The sequence below is a fragment of the Diadema setosum genome, chromosome 12, assembly GCF_964275005.1.
Source record: "Diadema setosum chromosome 12, eeDiaSeto1, whole genome shotgun sequence".
NCBI lineage: Eukaryota > Metazoa > Echinodermata > Echinoidea > Diadematoida > Diadematidae > Diadema > Diadema setosum.
The window spans coordinates 15,706,416-15,730,830 of NC_092696.1; the positions used below are offsets into that span (position 1 = coordinate 15,706,416).

The window sequence follows — 24,415 nt, forward strand, 5'->3', positions numbered from 1 at the left end:
AATGGTAAACTGTTTAAAAAAAAAATGTGGCAAGTTAGGCACAATATGGCAGATAAATGGGAGCACATACTGTATAATCCCATATACATAATAATTCCTACACAGAGCAATGCATAGGATAGGATGACAGCAAACTAGCCAATACTGTATTAAACGGAAAAGACAATTCGACTGACCCGCTGGTCTTGCACGACGGATCGCGTGGACTTGCATCGTGAAATATGGTATACGTTCTTGACTAGCGTGCATCAAGACGTAGAGGGCGTTCCCTTCGGAAGTGAAAGACCAAGGTCGCGGATCTGACAGGGTGTACGTAGATAATCTTGAGTGTAGAACCTCCATCACCTGATGATGGAGACAAACCGCGTATAAAAAATGGCAGGGAATTACTACACTGTATATCCGACATCTTGGGGGGGGGGGGCAAACAAAACAAAACAAACATACAAACAAGCATCGTGAAATTTTATGGTATCTCATCAAAGGAGAAGAAAAAATATATCTTCTAAAAAAAAGTAAATAAAAGGGATCGGTTTTTACTTTGGCTTTGATTAGTAAGTGCAAAGGAGTATTGATTTGATTTAAAAGTTTCTAGAATTCAGTTTTCTTTGATATCTTTTCCTTGGCAAAGAGTTGAAAAACCCACACTCATTCAAATGCAAGAGCACACAAAAATGCATGCATAAAAACATATGCTTTCATGAAAATTGGTTAAAGTTAAATCGAGCAAAGCAACAATTAGGCGAAGAGAAATCGTGTAAAGATGTGCTCTTCTTTGTCCAGTAATCGGATGTCACAACCTGTTTTGAGTCCAAGCTAGTATAGATACCGTTTAGAAACACTTGTCTTATTTTGAATACCATGCCCTTACAAGACTCACAAGTAAGAGTTTTCAAAAAGCGAATAATCCTTTTTCTTTTCCATAATCATTTATTGATTCCATATTCAAAACAATTTCGTAACAAATCAAATCACATGTATTACAAAATCCACGATTTATCATGACACAATTATAATGAAATCAAACCAAGCTGCACTTTCAGTAGAAACAGTACTGTTTATTGTTACACTTGATCGATTAGAAATAAGAATCTCACTTGAATATTGCCGATTTCAAAACTAAATGGTTCCAGATCCGATATCGTCATTCGCAGTCGAGATTCCGGAGTTCCTTGAATCACAAACAAACAGCGTCCTCTCTCGTTCGAGTAACCCCATTCTTGGTGCGAATGAATGGCGTGTTTCGTGCTCATACGCACTGACTGTGTCGACTCGTTCAATTCTAAGTATTTGATACAATCTGTCAAAATAATATATATATAAACACATTTGAGAGCTAGAATACTATTGGTTGAAATATTGTTACTGGCAGAAAATGTCTCCTCCACTATCTTTATAAGAATAACAAAAAAAAAAAAGATAGGCCTTAAAGTAATGTAATTAACTTTATGGTGGAAAAAATACTTGAAAGTAAAGCTTTTGTCATTCTATCTATTCTTTGTGTTCTAATTCAGTATTCTTTATGAAATTGTGTCAAACAACTTAGGACAACTAAAATCAGATGTGCAGTAAAATGACAAAAACGCAAATAATCATCTGGTTCGTCGTCTCAAAGAAACGATTTTTAGAAAAGAAAAGAGTATTTTTAGTCGCGTTTCTTCACAGCAAGACTGATGCCTGGTCATCGAAATTGCATTGGTTTGGAAAACAATTCTAAAAGGCGACATTATGGGGACAATGAGTATTTTTGGTTTCCTTACTATATCAGTTGAATTATAATACTTTTGAAAACAAATCAAGTGTGTCCTTAAAGTATAAAAGATCTGAAATTATTGACACATTGTTAACATGGCAATTTAAAGTGATGATCATGTATTAATATAAAGGCAGGAAATCATACAGATTACTGTTTTAACTAATTCACAAGTTTATTCGATTAACTCACCAGAAACTGGTGTTACATCCTGGTATTTGATTTCATACCCATCATGCTCCTCATGCGTGTCACTCTTGAAGGTGACCTTCACCTCATTACTCTCCGATGTCCACGTGAAGGGCGCGTGTCGGTCGCAAATGCGAAGGCTTCTATCGGTACCAAGATCTAATATCTGCATTCAACAAGCGTGCGAAAATCATAAGTCATGTGATTATTTGATGCGTTGAGTTAATAGACCGATTCGACCTGGCAGCAAAATCCACCATATACTGCGGTGTCCCATTCGCGCGTGCATAATCATGCATTCAGCATACGCGTGCGCAACTGCGTGGGACACCGCAATTAATGGCGGGTGTTTTGTCAAGTCGGATCGGTCTATACTTATGTGTTGCATTCATATTATCTGCAAAGTTATTTTTCAAGGTAAGCACCTTCTTCAATAAGCACATAAATTAACTAAGCCTTGAAAAGTAGTGTCATTTAATTAATTTTCATAATTCAAAGAAGTTGAAAACATACTACTTCTTTTACGCCGTCGACAGCCTTTTCAAGTGAAAGAACATTTTCGCTCTTCAAAGTTCGGCAGACGTGCTTTCTGAAACTATATCGAATTACAATACATCACACATGGCTGCGTTCCAGTAAGATCCATTGATTTGAATCAGAATCTCATGTGCTTTTCTAGGGGGATTCTTGTTCCCTTCATGAATATTCATGTTTGTGTATTCGTGTCTAGAGTAACACTAAAATAATGCCATTGCTGTCAAATGTTTAAAGCCACTGTATGATAACTTTTGTCATTACTAAAAGTAATGATCATGCAGCAACTGTGAGTGGCATGGAACACAGGCCTGGGTAATTCAAAGTGCTGGAGAGTAATTTGTGTATTACATGAAATCATAGCAGTGAAACATTGTTATTACATAATGTACACCAATGATTTTACTACGCACTTCACAATCTCACCTCTAAAAAATCCCCCTGGCACTCCTCGCTGGAACCCAGGTCGAAATGCGAGGAAACCAGCGCGATTGAATGTTCCGGGCGCGCGTGTACAACGATCTCTGTGCGGACCTCTCTCGGGAAAGGCTCCGGATAGTTCGGGGACGTTATGCGACCCGTCCCGTTGAATCTTTGTCTGACCCATTTCCAGCTTGATGCGTTGACTAACCGTACCTCTTCGGCTTGGAACGGAAAAGAACAAGTCAGTATAAGGTGAAATGATGATTAGTTTGGGGAAATGCACGCACCTAAACACACTACGAAAGGGACAAAACAATGCCCAAATCCCGCTCGATAGGCGGCATCACTGCATGCTGATTCACCTGAACATACATTTTAATTCTTCTGATACAACGTGCATTGTAAATAACGACCTAAAAATGAATAGTCAGCAATGGATCTGGACAATACCTTCACCGCAGTGCCGAGAGCCCGGTACAATTGTACCATACGACCGAAGAAACAGAATGAGGAGGAAGAGAAGAAGAAGAAAATGAAGAAGAAGACAAACACAGAAGAAGGAAAGCGAAGGCAAGGAAGAGACAAAGATAGTGACGATGACGACGATGAAATACTAAGAGATTGTGGAGAGGTTACCACCCGACGACTTGAACGAAGACCAGCTGGGAGTATACACATTTGAAATAATACCTTCGGTTCTTTCCAAGGTGTGATAGACGGTCCGAAACCCGTTGAAGACGCTACCGGGTTGAGTCCGGAATAAAACACGGACCACGTTGGCGTCAGATGTCCACGAAAACAGGTCCGACTGGCCGCAGAAAGTGGCGCTCCGCTTTGATGTCAAATCCGTGACCTACAGGTGGATAGTCATTTTTTTTTTTTTTGTAATGCTGATGATACTGATTAGAGTGATGATATTGATCATTGCGATTGCCCTTGTCATCACTTTTCACGATTAATAGATATATTCATTTACTCGCTTTACGTAATAAATAAAAAAGATTTCCAGCAAGATTCGTGCCATTTATAGCGATAAAGTGAATTACAAGTCTTGCAACACTTTAAACTGGAGTACTTGATATGAACATATAGGTCCCAAAGAGGAAAATTATGTCAACGAGGGAAATGTTAACATTTAAATAGGCCTGTATTTCAAAACGTTCATAAGTAAAGCGCTCCCGGTAAAACTCACCTGTGCGAACTGGTCTTGGCAGTCGCTGCCCATTCGGATGTGATTTCGTGACATCACAACATCGTCCATCAAGAATTCACGAAACCGGAGGTTTAGGCGTTCGTTCGATTTGGCGTGAACTATAATCTGCGTGTAGACAAATACATGTAGATGTAAAGCATATAAAGAAAAATAGCAAGCAACAATCATAGATAAATACTAAATATACATACGAGATTTAAAGGGGATCTCCGGATGATTTTCAGACTTTTACATCTGAACAACTATAAATCAACTAAACTGAGTACAGAGTTTCAGAATTTATAGTGATTGGGATGAGGAATGAGAATTTTTTCAAAATTTATAACAAATTGCAATGAGCAAGGATGATGACATGGCAGCCTCACCATAAGAATGCATGAGTTGGGGCTCACGGAAGCAGAACAAAAGAAGAAGGCATGCATAGATTCTTCACAGGTGAACTTGTTGAGCTAGTGGTATTGTGATGGAATTGCACTGCTACATTTCTGAAATATATGAGGCTCTGATGTCATCAACACTGTTCAGTGTAATTTGTTTGAGATTTTCAATTTATTGGTTTCCCTGCTCAAGGACCACAACAAATTCCAGGAATCTATACATGGAGCTGTTGATTTATGTACTACATGATGTGAAATTATGGAAATCGTCCGGAATGTCCCTTTAAAGACCACGAAGCGTGGATAATCATGGACGTGATGGAGCGCGAAGAATAACCCGGTTGGGATGTTCTGTATACGAGTGGGAAAATCTTAAGAGATATACTGACATATACTATAAGTCGAGACATAATTATTATTGAGATGTCTTATAACTGGGGATCGTAGATGAAGTTTATGCGGGCATGTAAAGAAAGGTGCAGTTGTTTTTAACCCCGTGGGCTCAACCTCCTTAGAAGTCAATTATATGGAAATAATAGGAATTTCAAGACTGCAAGAGCTCGATCATTTTTTCCTACATTTATGTATTTCAATATAGAAAATAAAAGATTGTTTGTGATATTTTGGAAGCCGTCTTGAATATCTCAAAGAGGGCAAAACAATTCAATTTTATACATTGTCATTATTTGCAGGAGCACATTTTAAGGGAACGGCAGTAATTTTGGGGCCATCTTAGAGTTTACATGGGTGTGTGTTGTCGATTTGAGCAACGAAATGAGGATAGGCCCAAACTTTGACTTTGACAACAATACTGCTGTAAGTTATGTTATGTGAGCTGCGGTGGTGATGTGTGATGTGTGCAATGGGTTTTATCATTGAGTTGGAAAGGATTGTGCAATGAAACGAACACATTGAATGTCGGAATGACCGTATCTTGCTCCTTCAATTTCGTTGTCGATCTGTTGGTTTGGTTCGTATTGTGGTTGTGGTGGGTGTGTGGTTGCTGGGCTGAGTGTGAGCGGCGGTGATATTGTGTGGTGGGTCTGCGATGGGTTTCGTTTAATACCTAATTGGAGGCGAAGAAGAATCGAGCACAGTGAGTGTGTGTGGGTGTCAGTGGTGTGTTGTGGATGGTGGTGTTGGAGTGCTGATTTTGTCCTACACACTTCCGCCGTACGGCTGCTGGTTTTGTTCGGAGTCGTTATGTTGATGTGTGGTTGCTTTGCGTGGGTGTGGATGGTGGTGGTTGGGTGCGTGTTGTCCATGTGGTGGTTTTGTTGTAGGTTGCGTGAGGGGCTTGCGCTGCACGTCCACTCATGGCGACCACCAGGGAGATTTCCGCCCGACCATCCGGGGTGTGCATCTCTTTTATTCACTCTTGGGTGTTCTGCATGAGTGATTCCTAAGTAGCTAGTCTTTGCTTGCCAGGCACTTTCTCTAAAATCTTTAGAGGACGATGTCCAACAGCCCGAGTAGCCTAGCCTTTTCTTGAAAGCCGTTTCCTGTAAAAATTTGGTGAAGACGGTGTCCATGCAGAAGATCTGCGAGTATTTAAAACATTAACCCTCTATTGTTCCGTCCAAATGCCCTTTATGTAGGCCTAGCTACAAAATAAAGGATTAAGTCCCTAAAAGCCACAATCCCAGATTTCCAGTGATTCTGTATACCATAAGTTGTGAATAGTGACGACAGCTTCAATACACATGGTGGGTAAACCTAATACCCGCCGTTGAAAATGGACGTTGGACACCAAATATTCTTTACGTGTGGTCTAGGATTTAAGTTCAAAGGACTTTGTCGTAAAATGGATAATGCAAGCCGGGTTTTCTATACGGATTTATATGTACGATTACCATGCTTTAGCGTCGAGGCTTTTTGCCGGTATTCATTCGCGCAAAATGTAAGAATACAAGAGTCACGCCCCATCCATACTCTAAGTACTTAGTACTCTGGGAGCCCAAACAGGGAATTGCAAAAAGAGGAAGAAGTAGGGCTACTTTCATCAGTGTAGTACTGAAGGCCTTGACAGTATGACGCAGGCCTTGATAGTATTAATGAACTAAGGACAGTCAAGTTAGATAGACAGGTTTTGAGGTGCAACTTTGTTTATGAAACCGAGTTGGCATAGGCTGAAGCTAATACATGCCCTCGAAGTAGTAGTAGTAGTAGTAGTAGTAGTAGTAGTAGTAGTAGTAGTAGTATACTCTAAGTACATAGGCATACAAAGCAGGGCTCAAGTAAGTTTATAACAAAAAGACCTCTTTACGTCTGTAGTAACACCGATATGAGGAAGCTGAGAATCTCTCAAGAGTTTCTCAAAAAACGCTTAAATTCATACATTATCTAAACGTTTCTCTGACATTTTTAAGGACAAGTGGGTAAATTAGGTAATAATTTGGCCTTTACCTTCTTTACTCACGTAACTTCAATTAAAAACAAAATCACCACCGATGTAATATTTCTGACATTATTTCTAATACGATAATCACATTCATTAATTAGTCTTTGCGTCGAGTCGCCTGTTGTGGGTTCACCATACCTCGCATTCATCTCCTGGTCGAGCAGCACTGGCGTGCAGCAAGGAAGAGAATTCCCCGGGCGGATCCACTAAAAACGACTGGTAAGGAGAGGCTGGAGGCTGAGGAATACTCTCATAGGCGACGTTGAAAGGCAGAACCCATGCATTTCCGTGAACGAGGATGGAAAGTTCATTGCCCTCCGATAGCCAGGAAAAGGACAGCTTGCCTGGCAGGGAACACACGCGTTCGTTACGACGTGTCAGCACATCAGTTATCTGCGAGAAAAGAACATTCGGAGTTCAAAATTAAGTTTGAAAAAGAAGCTAAATATGCAATATTACATAATAAATGAGAAAAAATCAAGAACTAAAAACCTCACCTCAAAAATTGAATAATAAAACGCCGTCGTCCAAAAGTTTGTATTACTACGAGAATGGACATGATTGAATTGTGAGTACAGGTGGTATAAATACCAGGCCAACGAAGAGCAGAAGTAATTTTTTTTTTTTTTTTGCAGCACAGTATATACTACTTATCAGTGCTTATCAGCCGAGAATTTACATCGCGCTTACGCCTTCTAATTTTCGCTGAATCTTCAAGTCATATTGATATCTGTGGCTATAACCGTATAAGAGGTTGTGATCATAACTGCCAACACAGAAGTCATGGTATTAAAGAAACAAATTCAAAGCTACGAAAACTGAATTTCACTTTAATTTTTAACTGTCAGCCAAGGCAATTCTAAAGATATCACTAGAAAAGATTTGGAACGTCTGCTTTATGGGGGTACATTTTACGATGCTTCGTGCCTATTTTGTCATTGATTTATTTTGTTGTTATTGTTACTGTTATTTTGGTTTGTTTTGTTTTTGAAATGACTTGAATATTGATTTCATGATATTCTCACATCTACCAAAGACGAAGTATTTATATTTTGTTTGATACACGTTGCATTGAATTCCAGGTTTATTTTGCTGTTTTGCTTTTGACATTATTTGTATTAAATTTAAGTGTTGATTTTGTTGCTATTGTTGACTTTTGATTTTTTTTTTTTTTTTTTTTTTTTAATGAGAACATTATCTTGCAGGTTCGTCTGGATTTCGATATACCTGTAGATAGGCTCTGTCGCAGTCGTTGTCGTCGCTCGGCGTGCTCTCTTTCATCGTATCAAGTGGCGTAATTTTGACAAGGACGCGCTCCGAGGGCCTGGCCCTGAAGACTATCCGGCATCGGGCAGGTGCAGATACCACGCTAAGTATGCCCGGCATGTCATTCACAACTCTACCGCATTGTCCCATGGGTACATTTCCTGTGGGCAGGATGTAAATATCATAATGTTAGATCGATGGATTCTGCCTCTTTTTGGCAAGAGCAAACAAGTTTTAATACAAAAAAAAAAACCGTTTCCTATAATCAATGTTAAAAACGAACCAAATTTTTCATTTCATTCCGTTTCATTTATTTTCATTTATTATTTTCATTTTCAACAAAATGCTTTTAATTTCTTTTCAGTTATTATTTCGTTTTCAACAAAATGGAACAACTCTTTAAACACATACCCGTACTTATCCTTGGCATAAATCACATTTATATGAAATTTTTCTTCAAAGTAAGAGGAATTAAGGAAAAATCAAATTTTGTAGAATTTTCCACAGGATTGGAAAGAAAGTTAGATCTAACGATCCAATATCCTACGATTTGCGACAAGGAATCGGTGAAGAAGACTTTGGTACCTGATTCGTGCATCTCCGTGGTGAACTCGACGCGGAATTGGACGCGGGTCGAGTCGGCGGAGAGCTGTCTCGACGTGACGATGACTTCGTTCGTCTCGCTCGTCCAAGTAAAGGCCTCCTGACTCGTGGTGAGTTCGATCGCCTTTCCGACGCTTTCCCGCCTGACTGACACGTCCATAATCTTTTGGGATGGGGTGATGATGGGGAAAAGAATAACAGAGGTTATAAACACTCATTTTGTCACTACTATGAAAACAAGCACACACAAACACACACAAGAAAGTAGAGTCAAAATATCCTACGATAGCCCAAATAATGATGCAAATGAAAGTTACTGAAATCTGGGTTTGTTTGTTTTTTCAAAAGCCAGATTTCTAGAAAGCCGAAGCGCTTAGTTATCATTTAATGCCGTCAAGTGGGAGAATGGAATGAGCAAAGGTTTTCATTACAACATCACAATATCATGTACATCTCTTTCTGGTTTTATTGTGATTGGTTTGTATTTTACTTGATCATTTTAATACCTTATAATCATTGAGGGAAACAAAAAAAGAAGCTTAGTATGGGGATGGAAAATGGGAAAGATGGAATGGTGGTGTCTAACTTTGAAGTCGACTTCGTCACTGTCCACGAGAGACATCTGTCTGTGCTCAATATCGCTCTCATGGATGACGTGCTTGTTCGAGTGGTGACTAGCAACGTCGATCAGCAGATCCTTCACGACGAGTCGAAGTCGGTGATTAGGGGCTGCGTGGAAAAGCAGCAGACAGTCTCCACTTCCTTGCGGTGGCCACGCCGGAACTGCGGGCACGTTAATCTCACCACTGCGCTCGGTGATTGTGCGCTTGCAATCTGCTATGATTAGACATGAAAAAAAAAATGATATTAAAAATCTCTTCTTTTTTTTCATCTTATCCTCCCCTGCAAAGAATATATCTAATTTATACTACTTCGTTGATCAAAAAATTTATTGGCATATCTACATTGAACGTTATGCATGTACAATGGTAGATTTTAAGGAGATGGAAAGATGTACTCGGGTACCTGAGGACTGGCGGCGTCTTGACGATAGGGAGAGTACTTGATAGCGAGCTCTGAACCTCGTATCTCTGGTGGCGCTGTTCATTTCAATGCTTACTGCAACTTCGTTACCGTCAGAAGTCCATGTAAACGGCGCCGTCGCCCCGCAGTAGAAATCGCTTCTTTCGGTAACTACATCCGTGAACTCAAGTTGAAAATGAATCAAAACAAACAATACAACAACGAACAAATATTTTTCTTATCATGATCTCAGTTCCCTGGTAAATAACATAGATCGGTATATGCTGAAATATATTATATATGATGCCTATCTTTATAGCTAAGGTTGTTCTCCACAACCAATGAGCCTGCCCAAGGATTCCCCGTCTTACCAAGTATAATGAAAGTATGAAAACTTTTTTGTTTTGTTTTTGTAACTTAAATTTAATGCACAGGTACATGTAACGGCTGAGTTGGTTCTGGGTCCTCAGCTAGAGGAGAAAAATGTCCATAAATCTATCATCTCAGTAGCACAACTTTCAGAAGTAAGATAAGACTGTCATGAAGGAAGAATGTGAACGAATGATGAAAAACGAGCCACATAGAAAGAATAGCATAAGAGAAAACGAAAATGAAATAAGTAAATTAGAAAACAACCAGAAAATCAATATCAATACCACTTCGCCGCTTCCAGGCTGATAAAACAAATTTCATTGTATGATGAAATGAATGGAGAAAAAAGAGGATAATATAAATAGCCAAGAGGAAGTTGTTAGAAAAAAGAAAGAAAACGGCTCACCTAAAAAAAAAAAAACAAACAACTAGAAATGTCGCTACGGCGACTGGTATGCCTCCGCCATAATGCATGGTTCTCCTAATAGGTCTATAGTACAATGTCTTGACAATGTGTGATGACAGTTTCACACAATTGGCAAAATATTAAAATGACAGGTTTGCCACAAATGTGCTGAATGTTCACTTACCTAGAACTAGGTCCAATTGGATGAATGATTAAAACGTCAGAGTGCAGGTATTTGGGGAACTGATGATTTTTACTTGACTTTTGACCCTTTTATAAGTTTATGCATTGAGTACTTTTCAAGGTATTGAGAAAAAATATAATTTCAGTATCAAATGGTAAAATAGTATTGTTTAAACCTGGCCTTTGACCTTTGACCTCACAGTTCCAAAGAGAATCACTGTTAGGTAGAACATGCATAAATACGTAAGTTTCATGATGATACCTTGAGTTACTTTCGAGATATGGAGGAAAAAGTGCAATTTAGCACTTTCACTTGACCTTTGACCTTTTGAACTTTGACCTTTTGGCAAGAAACTTCCCACAGAATATATATTGGGTAATACATGCATACATCAAGTTAAAAAAAAATCCTTCAGGCATTGCATAAATATAAGGAAATAAGTGATATTTTGAGGAGTTGACGTTGACCTTTGACCCCTTGACCTTTGACCCCCTGACCTTTGACCCATGACCCCCAACTTCCCTAGATAATCACTGCCCATCGGTACATGCATATATATTAAGTTCCATGAAGATACCTTGAACCATTTGCGAGATATGGAGAAAAACATGAAATTTCAACCTTTTTTTTGACAAAATAATCTGTGACCTTTTACCTTTGACCCCGTGACCCCAAATTCCAAACAAAGTATTATCCCCCCAGGATATACCCTCATACCAAGTTTGATGTAAAACCACCACACGGTTCTTGAGATATCGACAAAAACAAAACGGGAAGGACGTACGGACGTACGTACGGACGGACGGACGGACGACCCGAAAACATAATGCCTCCGGCCACTTCGTTGGCGGAGGCATAAAAAAAAATAGAATGAAAGAAAGAGCATTAAAACAACAACTGCAAGATACTGCTTCAAATCACTGAATAACCAACAAAGTTTATTTTGTTTTGGTGCTTGTTTTTGTTTGTTTTTTGTTTCTTTGTTGTTTGTCATGTAGCATACGTACATGACAAACAACAAAGAAAAAAAAATAGCATAAGAGAAAACACATGACAATTGTCCGCCAGTTTCACGATGGGATGACTGCCAAAGTTCTTGACAATGGTGAACCCTCCAATGCCTTTCCAGTGACAAATGGAGTCAAGCAGGGCTGTGTCCTGGCCCCGACACTATTCAGCATGACGTTCTCGGCAATGCTCTCAGAGGCCTTCAAAGACTGCGAACCTGGCATCAACATTAGGTACAGGTCGGATGGAAAGCTCTTTAATCTTAGGCGCTTGAAGGCCATCACGAAGGTGAAGGAGACCGTCATCAGAGACTTCTTGTTTGCTGACGACTGCGCACTCAATGCCAATGGTGAGGACGAGATGCAGTTGCAGATGGACAGATTCTCCTCAGCCTGTGACAACTTCGGCCTCACCATCAGCACCAAGAAGACTGAAGTGATGTTCCAACCAGCCCCAGGGAGCCAGTACCACAAACCACAAATCCAGGTGAACGGACAGACCCTCCAGGCAGCAAAGACCTTCACCTATCTAGGCAGTACCCTCTCCAACTGTGTCACAATTGATGCTGAGATCAACAACAGGATTTCTAAAGCCAGCAGTGCTTTTGGGAGACTCAGAAAAAATGTTTGGGAGAGGAGAGGGATCAGCCTTTCAACGAAGCTGAAAGTCTACTGTGCAGTTGTTCTCACCACGCTTCTCTATGGCTGCGAAACTTGGACTTTGTACCGGAGACATGAGAGGCAAATCAACCACTTCCATATGCGATGCCTCCGCAACCTCCTTCGCATCCGCTGGGAGGATAAAGTTCCGGACACAGAGGTACTGAAGCGGGCAGGCATCCCCAGCATCATTACCAAAATCCGCAAGGCCCAGGTGAGATGGGCAGGCCACGTCACCCGCATGTCTGACGACCGCATCCCGAAAAAGCTTTTCTATGGGGAACTCGCTGATGGGAATAAGCGTAAGGTGGGAGGACAAAAGAAGCGCTTCAAAGACAACCTGAAGTTCTACCTAAAAGACTTCTCCATCAACACCGAGTCCTGGGAGACACTTGCCGCAGATCGCCCTTCCTGGCGCCACGCTATTGCTATAGGGGCCCGTAGAGCAGAGGAGCAGCGCGTCAAGCAGGCAGAGCACAAACGCCAGATGCGAAAAGCAAGAGCAGCCAACCCCAGCAGTGTAGCCCCTACCCACTTCTGCCCTACCTGTGGGAGAGGCTTTCTTGCCCAGATTGGCCTCATCAGCCACCTCCGAACCCATCGAGCCAATTGATGTCATTGGTCATCCTCGAGAACGAGGGACGAACACACACACACACACACGTACATGCGCAGTTGGTTTATGTCAGCAAATTCATCAAAACATGGAGATGAATCGTTTTGCAAGCATACCACCAGGCCTTGTCTCTCACAATCCTCTCTGCCGGGAATGTCCATGCGGTAGACCTCGATGACGAGGATAGTTTTCGGCGGCGAGGAGAGGAGAGCCCTGCACCGAGGCGAAGGTGAATCAGAGTCCGCCGGGAGCCTTAGGAACACCTCAGATCCTTCAACCACCAGACAGTCCGGGTCTGGGAAATTTGGGAAGAGAGAATGAAACACCACAATTTGCGATAGTCTGCGTCTGTTTATAGCTTCTGATAAAATTGTGTGAATATAAAGCCCAATTAAAACCTTTTTTACATGGTTTGAGAGAGCATGACGATACAAAGTGCTTAAGGATCTGAATAACGGGTGGCATATGGGTTCGCACTCCGGCCAGTTCCGAACAGATTACCCGTACATTATTAGAGTAACAGCACTGTTGAAATATTTCCAGTCATTATCATTTCGTATCGGTTTTGTTTCTATATCATATTTCCTAATAATTATTACAAGCCATGAAGTGATTGCTCAGATTGTTTGCAAATCTAAATCTTGTCTCAGACAATTAAAAAACGAGTACAGGCGAGAAAGGCAATTTATGAAAATTCACCAAGGCACATGCCTAATAGGAAAACAACGTTCTGAAACACGAGGGTCAGCAGGTTGCTTTCTAACCGGAGGTGTCAGGGCTTGTACCCTGACTCTCTGTCCAAACCTTGTCTGGTGGCAAGGTCTTGAAGTGACGATTATAGTACTGGATGAGATGAGGACTCAGCTCTTGACTTTTTTTGTGCGATACTCAGAAACTACTTATGGATTGTTAAAGAGCATACTATACAAAAGGAATTCAATGTTTATTTGCTGGAAATTGGTACTGATATTGCCGAGATATCTAATAACAATGTAAAGGAAAGTAATCCTATTCAGAATCGCTTTTTTTGGATATCAACATTTCAAAACCAATTTTCATCAAGAAAGCTTTGAATTGCTTTATTATGCTCTTTCATAATTTACAAGAGGTTTCTCATTCTCTCACAGGGTTAATAGTAGGAAACCTGAAGCCCCACCTCAACTAAAATAGCTTTAAGGAGCACAGCTCCTAGGTACACAAATCCGTGTAGAGGTACACACTCTGTGTACATAACTCAGTCTCTGCTCGGAGCATTATACATAATATGATTGAATAGAAGCTCAAAGTTTACCCTCATTCTTCTCCACGGCTGTGTATTGAGCGTAAAAGCCAGTGGACGCGCCTTCATCGTCCGAGTGCAGTAGAATCATCACCTCGTTGTCGTCGGACGTCCACGAAAATGGATGCAGGAAACCACAGACTCGCGTCACCCAATCAGTCGTTACATCAGTTACCTTATAATTAAGCACAACCAACAGCATGTCATACAATAGCAGTATTGCAACATACCAACTGTAGTTGCAAGGCTAGTCATCATCGTACCATCATAAATTATTGTGCAATAAAGCGAATGATATCATTTTGCTTTATGATAGGTAACGGAAGCCAGTTAAGAGAAGCTAAAATAAAGTTTGTTTGGTTTTTTGTTTGTTTGTTTGTTTGTTTTTTGCTTACTCCTCCCTTCTTTAAAAAGGGTCTTACACTCTGGATATTTCACGTAGACATACTTAGTGAGCATTGCAATAAAGTGTGATACGAAGTAAGGAAGTATCAGATTACTTCAAAACGACGAATGAGTATTTGCTACACACTCTTGAGACTTAAAGTAACACGAAATTGAAAAGTTGTGAAGATCATACTGTCGCTGAATCAGACGTGATTTCAAAGTAGTTAAGGAGCTTACATAATATTATTTTTACCCACAAACCATAAACCCAAATATCTCTTGTGACTTCTGAACGTCTTTCTACGGAACTGTTGTGCCAGTATGTGACTCGATTTCAGTATTAGAGAGCAGCAAGTGACGGAATTTCCGCAACTCAAGAATAAACAAAAACAAATACCTGCACATAATCATCCACGCAGTGATTTGCAGTGTCGCCCTCAGCGTACATATCCGACCCCACTGAGAAATTCAGGAACACGAGACGGACAGCCGAGTCCTCACCAACGCGGATAGTCATTGTGCAATCGAGGCTGGGCGGGTAGGCGATCGGATATCCGGGTGAGGTTACAGCGCCCGATTGTTCGAGAAGCGTTACGTCACATTCTATAAAATATATAAAAATAGAAGACATAATACAGATAATAAGAAAACGAATTAACATGTATTCCATGTCACAAACGGCACGACTGTGGACCTGACGTGACTGGTCATTATGGCGGCAAAATGGGTGCGATATCATGAAAGACATGCTTTAATGCAAAGCGTTTTATCACAAATCAAGTGTTATCTTCGCCTATCACTGCAGCTTAATAATAACTTTTTATTGCCAAAAATAATCCTTTATATTATGAGCTCCATGTGCTAAATTACGATATGATAGGCCTATCACAGTTGTACTCAGGGTCCCAACGGGAGGGCAATCTATGTTTAGTGGGCACCAACCTGAAATGAATACATTAAATACTAAAGATGATATCCACCTATAAACGAAAACACATTGCATACAACCATAACAGCAGTGACAACCTATGATTCAGCATACCCAGGAACACGTTAAAAATTTGTCAAATCGAATCGAGGTTGGCATGGCAAACAATCATAACGATTGCTTTACTGACCAGCATATTCTTGCTCTTCCGTGATGAGCAGCTGATATTCAAAGACGAGTTCAAAGGTCGAGCCTCGCTCATATTCTAACAAGAGTTCGTTGCCCTCTGAGGAGATGGAAAAGTGTTCGTGCCTTCCGTACAACTCGACGAGCACGTCTCCGGTAACCACGTCTTGAATCTCAAGAAGACAAAAAACAAAAAACGGTTAACATAATAACACCAATGACTGGTGTTAATTAGCATCGTAGAAATAAGGGTATATTTATGGGGTGCCTTTGGGAGTATTGTATACATTCACAGAACAAAATTAGAATTATTGGTATTGCAGCTTTATTTGATTCACAAAAGTGTAAACAATATAATTTACAGAGAGAAAAAAAAAGTTCTGTAAAACATGATATATTCGCGGCATGAAATTTTTGCGAATTGCCACTGTTATCCAATGCATAATGTGTAGACAAGAACTTTCGTGTGCATTTTAATTTCACGAATCTTGGCTCTCGCGAAATTCGCGAAAATAAAATGCACGCGAGCATTCGTTTTACAGTCCAGTAGTCACTTTCAAATTTGCTCTCTGAATGTAAACTCTTTTTCTTATTTACTTTTTTTTTTCATAGTGTAAACAGTTACAATCAGCAAAGTAAGAGACTAACCCGTATAGGTCGGTCCACGTCCGTGAGAACTTCTTCGAACCCGACGTTGACACGTGACCCAGGATGAGCGTGTAGCAGCAATGCAGTATGCGCACCGTCCGCGCCCGACGCGGGCGGCTCAAGCGCGTTGGCGTCAAAACGACCTATGACCCCCTCGTACATGATGAAGTGCACTGTGAGGAAAAAGTCGTAGAAAGATAAATATCAGGTCAAACAGTCATCATACAACTAGCTTCCTTGTGGCCCTTTGCTGTCTTCAAATCAACAAGATCGTCATTGCGGTTAATCGTTGATCGTTAATCCGAAAACGCAATTAGGTTCCTTTGAACGTTTCTTTTCATTTTCGAACATTCAGCTTAACAAAACTTCAGAATAGCGCCATAAACGTTCGGATTAAGGAATTCTATTTCACTTCCGTTTTAACAAACATGTTTGTAAAGGAATTTGTGTGGGAACCTTCGGAATAACGAACATTTCATTTTCGGATTAAAAACATAACCCGAAATTAGACCACGGACTGTCTCACCATTAACCGTGCTTCGTGAATGGAAGGACGCCGAGAACCAGTGGAAAGAGTCCGGGGTCCCGAAGGCGTCCACCACCACCACATTAGCGTCAGCCGTGACAGAAAATGGTTTTTGCGATCCGCAAACCAACTCTGGGTGGTCCTCTACTGCGTTGATCTACCGTGGCGAGGGTCCGTTGAAAGAAATGGATAGACCGTTTCGGTAATGTATTCAAATTCTATGCATGCTTTAGTCAGAAAAAAAAAAAAAAAATGATGCCCTTACAACCACTAAACTTGCCGAAGACGTGATCTATCTGGCAACATCTAAGTCAACACCTGCCTGAGAAACCAATCACATATAATTATCATCGGAGGGAACAGGCGAATGAAATACACTGTACTTCTTTATAGGATGTAGGAAATGGAACATCCATGACTTGTAACATTAACATTACAGAAAAGAAAATTATGGTCTATTCAAATACACGGGAAGACTAAAGAACAAGATAGGTTGCCATTAAAACTTGCAATCGAGATACAGTCCTATTCCAAGATTATTATTGTGTGCGTGCGTGCAGACTTTATAAAATGATATACTATGCTATATGTTAGACCATTCATATCGCTGGGTGTTGATTTGTGCCAAAGCAGTATCTTCAGATTTTGGATATACGCGGCAATAGAATTGACATGTAATATTGTCATGGCTTCATATTGACTCCATAATCTGCGAATCTGATTTCAACATGATTTCAAACAATATATTGGAAATGAGGTTACACTCACTTGCAAAAAGGTCTCGCCAGTGGAGCAGTCATTAGATCCCATAAACTCGAACTCGGGAAAGACGATGACCGGAGCGAACCCCGGCGGGGCGACGATCGTGATGCGACATCGCGGGAAATCTGTGACCTTCAACGGGTAGTTTGGGGACGTGAACTGCCCGCGATCAGCCGTGATCGTCCGGTCGCAACCGTGGGGCGGTTCCAAGTTCGACTCCCCGAACGTCGCAGGCGTCGATGACGTGGCAGTGGACGATGACGGGGAAGTTGTAGCGGAAGGCTGCGTGACACCAGCAGATGCTTTTGATAAGATAAATAGCGCCGAAATTGATCATGATTTTCCCTATAAAGACGGACGATACTTTGTGAAGAGTAGATCCCCTTACTGTTGCCCACAAATTGATACTGTGCAATATAATATTAACACTTGGCAATGTTCTATTTAAAACAAAACAAACTATTACGCCTAGCATAATCTTTTTACCTGTATTGACTTCAATTAATGATGTGTTTAAAAGTAATAGGTTTTGATTTTGCCCATAAAAAAGTGACGACTTTAATACACCGAAGCAAGCAAGGCGTGGACAGGAAATCCCCAACGTATCAAAATACATATGAATATAATACATTCCACTTGCTTTTTCATAATGTATTCAAATGTATGCATAATGCATGATAAACATCAAAGGTCATAAACAACATCCTTTGAGATTCTTTGCGTTTGTTTGTCTCGAGAACGACACACATGCAATGCGCAATGGCTTGAATGGAATTCTTGAAACACGAAACAGGTGGTTAACAGCTGCTGGTAATAGGGTGAGATGCAGGTGTGCAATCAAATGATGCCTCTGGACTATCCCTTGGTCTATTGTGCGTATGTGTTAGAGTGTGTATGTGTGTATCATAGAGTGTGTTTACTCGGTCAGATATCATGGAAAGGGTGAATGAGTCCAGTGATAGGTGATTTCAAAGTTATGCACATAATTTCAGGTACCCACACTTGCTCATCTTTATTCATTGATTCTGTCGTCCTTTCATGTCACGACTTTAGTAGCACCAAAAATAATTAGCAATCGGGAAAATGATCCGCATTGTAATACTCTTCCGTCTTATCGCGTTTGTGGCATGGAGGGTACCCATACGGAACTCCTACATCTTTATAGTTGTATCTGTAGGTGAAGCTAACAAAGCTCAATCTCGCCCGAAAATCATGTCTAATAACTTGCCAATGATAACGATATTGAAAAGGCGGTACACACCACCGGCTGAACGTACCGTTAGTGCACTCTAAGCCGTGGCATTCTCTCTTCGTGAAAGTGGAATAAACGCCTGCATCAAGCTCTGCTGCCTATTAGGAGACGTAAAGAAAACCAGAGGACAAAGAAAACACAATAATCATCGAAAAATGCAATTTGACGCAAAATGGGAGATAAGTAGCGAAAAAAAAAAATCCATGATAGCTTTTTTCCTTCATAGTTTGAGGGAAGTTTTTTCTCAATGTTAGAATTATAATTGTCATGATTGTAGAAGAGTTTTTAAGAGTGGCAATAATCCTATTTCCATGCTGGCACCAGCCATCACAACGAATTTGAAATCAGTCATGTCAGTCAGTGTATTATTAAGTATGATGACCTTAACGTCTTATATGATGAAGATTCGGCAGCCATTGTTGGGTCCGGTGTTGAATGTCGTCCATATACACCGATCTCCACTGCACTCCTGTTTGCGATTTCTGTGTTTTGTTGTCTTTAATTTGTTTATTTGTTTTTTTGTTTGTTTATTTGTGTTTTGTTTGTTTGTTTGACCCCTCGGATCAGATAATCGGATAATAAACAGATAATTATGAGGATCGATAATCTTTACAGCTATCCCTTAATTCCGTTAATCTCATCGTCAAAAAAAATAAAAAATACTGACGCCTTCAGCTCAGCAACACCCGGCGTCTGTTGCATTAACTTCTTCTCTCTTTTTTTTTTCTTTTTTTTTTTTTTACTTCTTCTTCTTCTTCTTCTTCTTCTTCTTCTTCTTCTTTACCAGAATAAAAAATTAATTTGGTAAGAACTGAAAACTCACGTTAATGAAAAAAAGTAACCCAAGTTGTCGAAGCAAAACAAAACTATTTGCAACAAGCGGGCAACAGTCCCTAACTGCCTGCACCAGCCCTATACCGCCGAACTTGTATGAAATCACCCAAAGATGTCAATTAGTCAATACTATTAGCAGAAGCACTAAACCTCCTTGTTCTGATAGTCAATAATGGACTTAAATTTATATATAATCTATCATTGTCTAAGCACAGATGACATAAGATTATGCTTATTTTATTGTAAATGACATAATACAGTTTGGTAGTCATGGAAAAATAATCGTCATTCCGATGACATGCCTAATACTACATTAGACATTGTTAGATAATACTAATAGTCTAATATTTTGTTGTGTTTTAATTTTCTCAGTGTAGAACTAAATTTTAGATATTTTTTTCCTCCTCCTCTTCATCGCCTCATTTTCTTTCTTTGGTTTTGCCTTCACCTGTTTAGGTATATGGTATATTTAGCATTAAATCAGAGGTGCAGTGGACAGAAAATTATCTTATTATTATTATCGGAAAGACTTCGTTACCCCCCCCCCCCCCCACACACACACACACACACAATTCTACCATACCACTCTACACCCTTGCTGTAGTTTTATACGAACGGATTGGATGCAGGCACTCACACATTTTAATATGGCAAGTGGTGGGGACTGGGGTATCATAAACTGTATATTGGGGGGCATTAAGGAAGTCTAGCTTGTCATTATTGCTTTGATACCGGAAGAGTTATTTGATTTGTATCAATGTGTTTATTCTACGTGGAACTTCCCATCCTCGGACTCAGTGGGCTAACTTTAACAGCATTATCCTTATACTAGACTAGACTATTAGTATTACATCCGATGTCTCCCGCCTCTCCACGAACTCTCATCCATCACCCCTCAGAACTTTTTCAACTTTCTGTCATGTCTGTCCTCTTCTTCGCCCTCCATTTTCGTTCTTCTCTCTATAAATTTACTCTCTTTGATGACCCAACCCTTTCGAGTTCCTTTGGTACCTACCCTCCACATAACCTAGTAGTCTATAGGTCTATAGACTAGTCTAGAGACTAGACTAGAATAGCCAAAGCAAATAGTCTTATCAATTTATAGATTCTGGGTCGAAACCCCCAACCGAAGCCCATTTCTAACTTTATTTTCGACACTAAACCTCACTAAATTAACTTAATAACAAATATTACGTAATTTGAATCCAGATTATCCTTTTCATAATTTAAATTTATCACAATAATTTCAGAACACGAATACAGTGGACTCCGTTATAACGAATTTCTCGGGACAGGCAATTTTCTTGATAAAAATTTCAAATTTCTTGATAACCGAACAAATTTAAAAGAAAAATAATAAAATAGAATAAAGCATAGCACAGCTAATGTTGCACCCTGATTTTTTACTGGAATTTCGTTATGACCGTGTTCGTTATAACGGGTGTGCACTGTATATTATTTTATCAAGGCATGTTTAGCTGGAGGGTATAAACTACCTACAGACATGAGAACTCTTTGCGGCGTCACTTTTATACGTACCTTACCAGTGCTAAGAAAAATGGCACCAACGCCAAGCAACACCCAAAGAACACCAGCCGTGCACGTAAGCCTCTTATGTCGAAAATCCATCAGAATTTGAAAACAGCGTTTCGGTGACGGCAGGCAACTGTGAAAATGCATGATATTTGGCAACGGAACACGGAACCACTTTTTTTAGCTCCTTCCCGGAGATTTCACCATTCCTATTGTACGTGAAGTCACCACATCAGGCTTCAATACGAAATCGGAGCGACTGTACACAAGGAGTGGTCATTCGACACGCGTATTAATTAAAAAGAAGTGATGAAATTGGGCGGGTGTAAATATTTGAAAACTGCGGCTGCAGAGCGACTTCAATCTTGGGTATACAGAGAAACAGCTGGTCGGAGAGTACAAAGCAAAAATATTTCAAACGTTTCATCCTTCACGTGTTTTCTGTTGTCATTCAAAGTTTGATATGAGGAGTATACCCGGTCGACCTTAATGTTTCCGAGGCATGTGAATTGCCTATTAAATAAATTTACAGTGAGGTTGTTTCAATCCGCACGTTGCTTGCGAGAAAAGATATTCCCTACATCTAAATTCATCGTACATGTTATGTAAACCGTGGTCACGCAAGAAGAGATTATTACTATATGTTTCACTTTATTCTTAGACGGGATGTTGGGATTAGCAATCTCAAAGGGATCACGGATTATGATAGTGTTGAGTTACGGAGAATAATTGCGTGTTGAAGCTCTGTGTGAAAGATCTTTGCACCAATATGCACAATCATGACCAAACTCCGAACTGACTTATTGTAATAGGTGAAGGGTCCAAATATCCTATACAATTCATGTCCAATACATGTATTATCATAGCCTGATAGTACTATACACATCGCCAGCAGCCACCGGCAGTATAAGGCATCTATGTCAAACAGAACGAAGTGCAGCACTGAAGTTTGTTATTGGTTATAAACCCCATTGGGGCTCCACGACAGATTGTTCGTAAGCTGTACCTGTATACGACGGCACTGGACAAAATGAAAATAAATCAGTGGGATAAGACTTTAAGGCGTAAGCGTAACACTTACATTTATTTTGTTCCTGTGCTGATGTATCTCTTGAAAGTTATGTTACTATATGACATACACTAGGTGCACACATACAAACACATTACATACACAATATAACTACATGTATTGTACGCAAGTACATGTACATGTATATAAAATATGCACAAACAATGTGCATGTACATTTCTGCATTAATAATAGATGTACAGATTTGTCAAAACATTGCCATTGTCTGATATAAGTGTATGCCTGTATTTAAAATCAAAATTCATAAAGCATGTCCAGAAGTTAATTCAAATTACAGATTGGTCAAAATCAGTGTAACTTATCAACAAATTCATTTCCACTTAAAGTAGCCGAAATGTTTGAACACCAACACGACAGTGATTACTAGCTGTCATATTGTAACGGAAGTGTCTTATAAAATATATTGACACAAAATGTCACTTTCTATAGTGTTTGCCCTGCTTCCATTAAGTCCTTTGGAGTTTTATAACCCCGAATGTTTTATGGTACCATTCTAATACTGGACTATAATATATATACAAATTAGTTCATTATGCATATTATATTTAAGACTTTTGCATCATTTTAAAATGATATAACTATTGTTATAAATGGATTCCTTGTCAAAGAAAACGCTTGAAAAGTTGTATTATCCATGTTTTCAGGTTAAAAGGATTAAAACTATAGCAACACATACATTTACGCCAACTCGCTGAATTTTAGTAATTTACTTCAATACCAATCTTGAACACGAATCAACAAAAGACCTTTTAAAAGCAACTTTCCCACTCATCACAAAACCAACAAGAAGTCGCACGCATGATTTTAACCGAAGACTCAACATTGGTGAAATGGGTCAATCCAGTTAATATTTACATTTTTAGAATAACTGAAAGAGTAATTATTCTGCATAACTCTAAAATATACGGACATACAAAAAAAGGAAATTTTGTTTTTCTTTTGAAGTTTTTTTTTTCTAGAACACATTTAAAAAGAAACATAGAAGAGTTTAGTTGTGTCCTACAGGCCCCTATTAATTTCTTACGAATTCCTTGCACACTCTTCCCTTTAAACTGTAATAACTTTTGATAGGAAGGTGCTGCTGTTTTCAAAGTTAGTATAAGTTATAAATAGAATTTGTTTCTTTTTCATAGAGTGTGCACAATTTAGCTTAATATGATAATCCTTTTACTATGATTGCTGTGGAGTTCTACCTCCTGTTTGCTTGTTTGTTTGCTCTTTCCCCCCATTCATTGCACAGAGCGCAGCATTGTGAGATTAGGCGCTTGAATAGACCCAACCTTCAAAGCCTATTTTCCCCAGTAAACACTTATTTTTTTTCCAGAGTATGTGCTTTCTGTCCATTGTCTAGATAGGTTAGGAAAGCCTATTTGCACTGTGTTATAATACATTGTGTACATCATCTTAAAGCCTAGAGTCTGCTCTTTCAGAACATGGCCTTTACTAAATATCCGTGTCTGGCGACTTTTTGGTTTTGTGATGCAGGAACACAAAATACCATCTACTAGATTTTTGCTCACAGGTGTTAGCTCAATATGATAATTATGATATTTAAGAAACTTGCATCATTTCAAAATGGTAAAGGTGGTTATAAATGGATTCCTCATCATAGAAAACCCTTGAAAAGTTATTATCACTGTCCTCTTGCTTCCCAGATTGAAATTACCAATATATTAGGCTCTACATTATGCTGATTACATGATTATGCCATTAGGCTGCTACTACTACTACTACTACTATTACTACTACTACTACTACTACTACTAATAATAATAATAATAATAATAATAATAAATATAATAATAACAATAATAAATACCCAAGGTTGCCAAGGCGGCTGCGGCAACCAAGCTAACAGCCCGCCGTCAAAGCGAGGCCGAGTTATCCCCGAGTCCGAGTTTAGTCTGACCCCGTTCGGGTAAGTTCTGAGACTGAACCTTTTTGGTTAATATTTCGCATTTTC

At 39.6% G+C, this 24,415-nt stretch overlaps 1 protein-coding gene across 1 annotated transcript in view; it reads right to left on the reverse strand.

The window, feature by feature from the left end:
• The window catches only part of LOC140235748 (cubilin-like), a 33,913-nt gene extending 12,383 nt beyond the window's left edge, over positions 1 to 21,530 (reverse strand). Inside the window, exons 1-20 of the mRNA XM_072315761.1 lie at positions 21,369 to 21,530; positions 19,021 to 19,093; positions 17,750 to 18,045; positions 16,982 to 17,138; positions 16,456 to 16,628; positions 15,812 to 15,980; positions 15,091 to 15,296; positions 14,319 to 14,481; positions 13,144 to 13,322; positions 9,786 to 9,966; positions 9,346 to 9,593; positions 8,742 to 8,922; positions 8,118 to 8,317; positions 7,029 to 7,283; positions 4,092 to 4,217; positions 3,590 to 3,752; positions 2,903 to 3,120; positions 1,946 to 2,108; positions 1,098 to 1,300; positions 177 to 345 (exon numbers count right to left, since the gene is read on the reverse strand). Coding sequence (XP_072171862.1) covers positions 177 to 345; positions 1,098 to 1,300; positions 1,946 to 2,108; positions 2,903 to 3,120; positions 3,590 to 3,752; positions 4,092 to 4,217; positions 7,029 to 7,283; positions 8,118 to 8,317; positions 8,742 to 8,922; positions 9,346 to 9,593; positions 9,786 to 9,966; positions 13,144 to 13,322; positions 14,319 to 14,481; positions 15,091 to 15,296; positions 15,812 to 15,980; positions 16,456 to 16,628; positions 16,982 to 17,138; positions 17,750 to 18,045; positions 19,021 to 19,093; positions 21,369 to 21,509 — 3,664 coding nt within the window. The 5' untranslated portion in view covers positions 21,510 to 21,530. The remainder of the gene's footprint in view (positions 1 to 176; positions 346 to 1,097; positions 1,301 to 1,945; positions 2,109 to 2,902; positions 3,121 to 3,589; positions 3,753 to 4,091; positions 4,218 to 7,028; positions 7,284 to 8,117; positions 8,318 to 8,741; positions 8,923 to 9,345; positions 9,594 to 9,785; positions 9,967 to 13,143; positions 13,323 to 14,318; positions 14,482 to 15,090; positions 15,297 to 15,811; positions 15,981 to 16,455; positions 16,629 to 16,981; positions 17,139 to 17,749; positions 18,046 to 19,020; positions 19,094 to 21,368) is intronic.
• Positions 21,531 to 24,415: the final 2,885 nt, after the last annotated feature.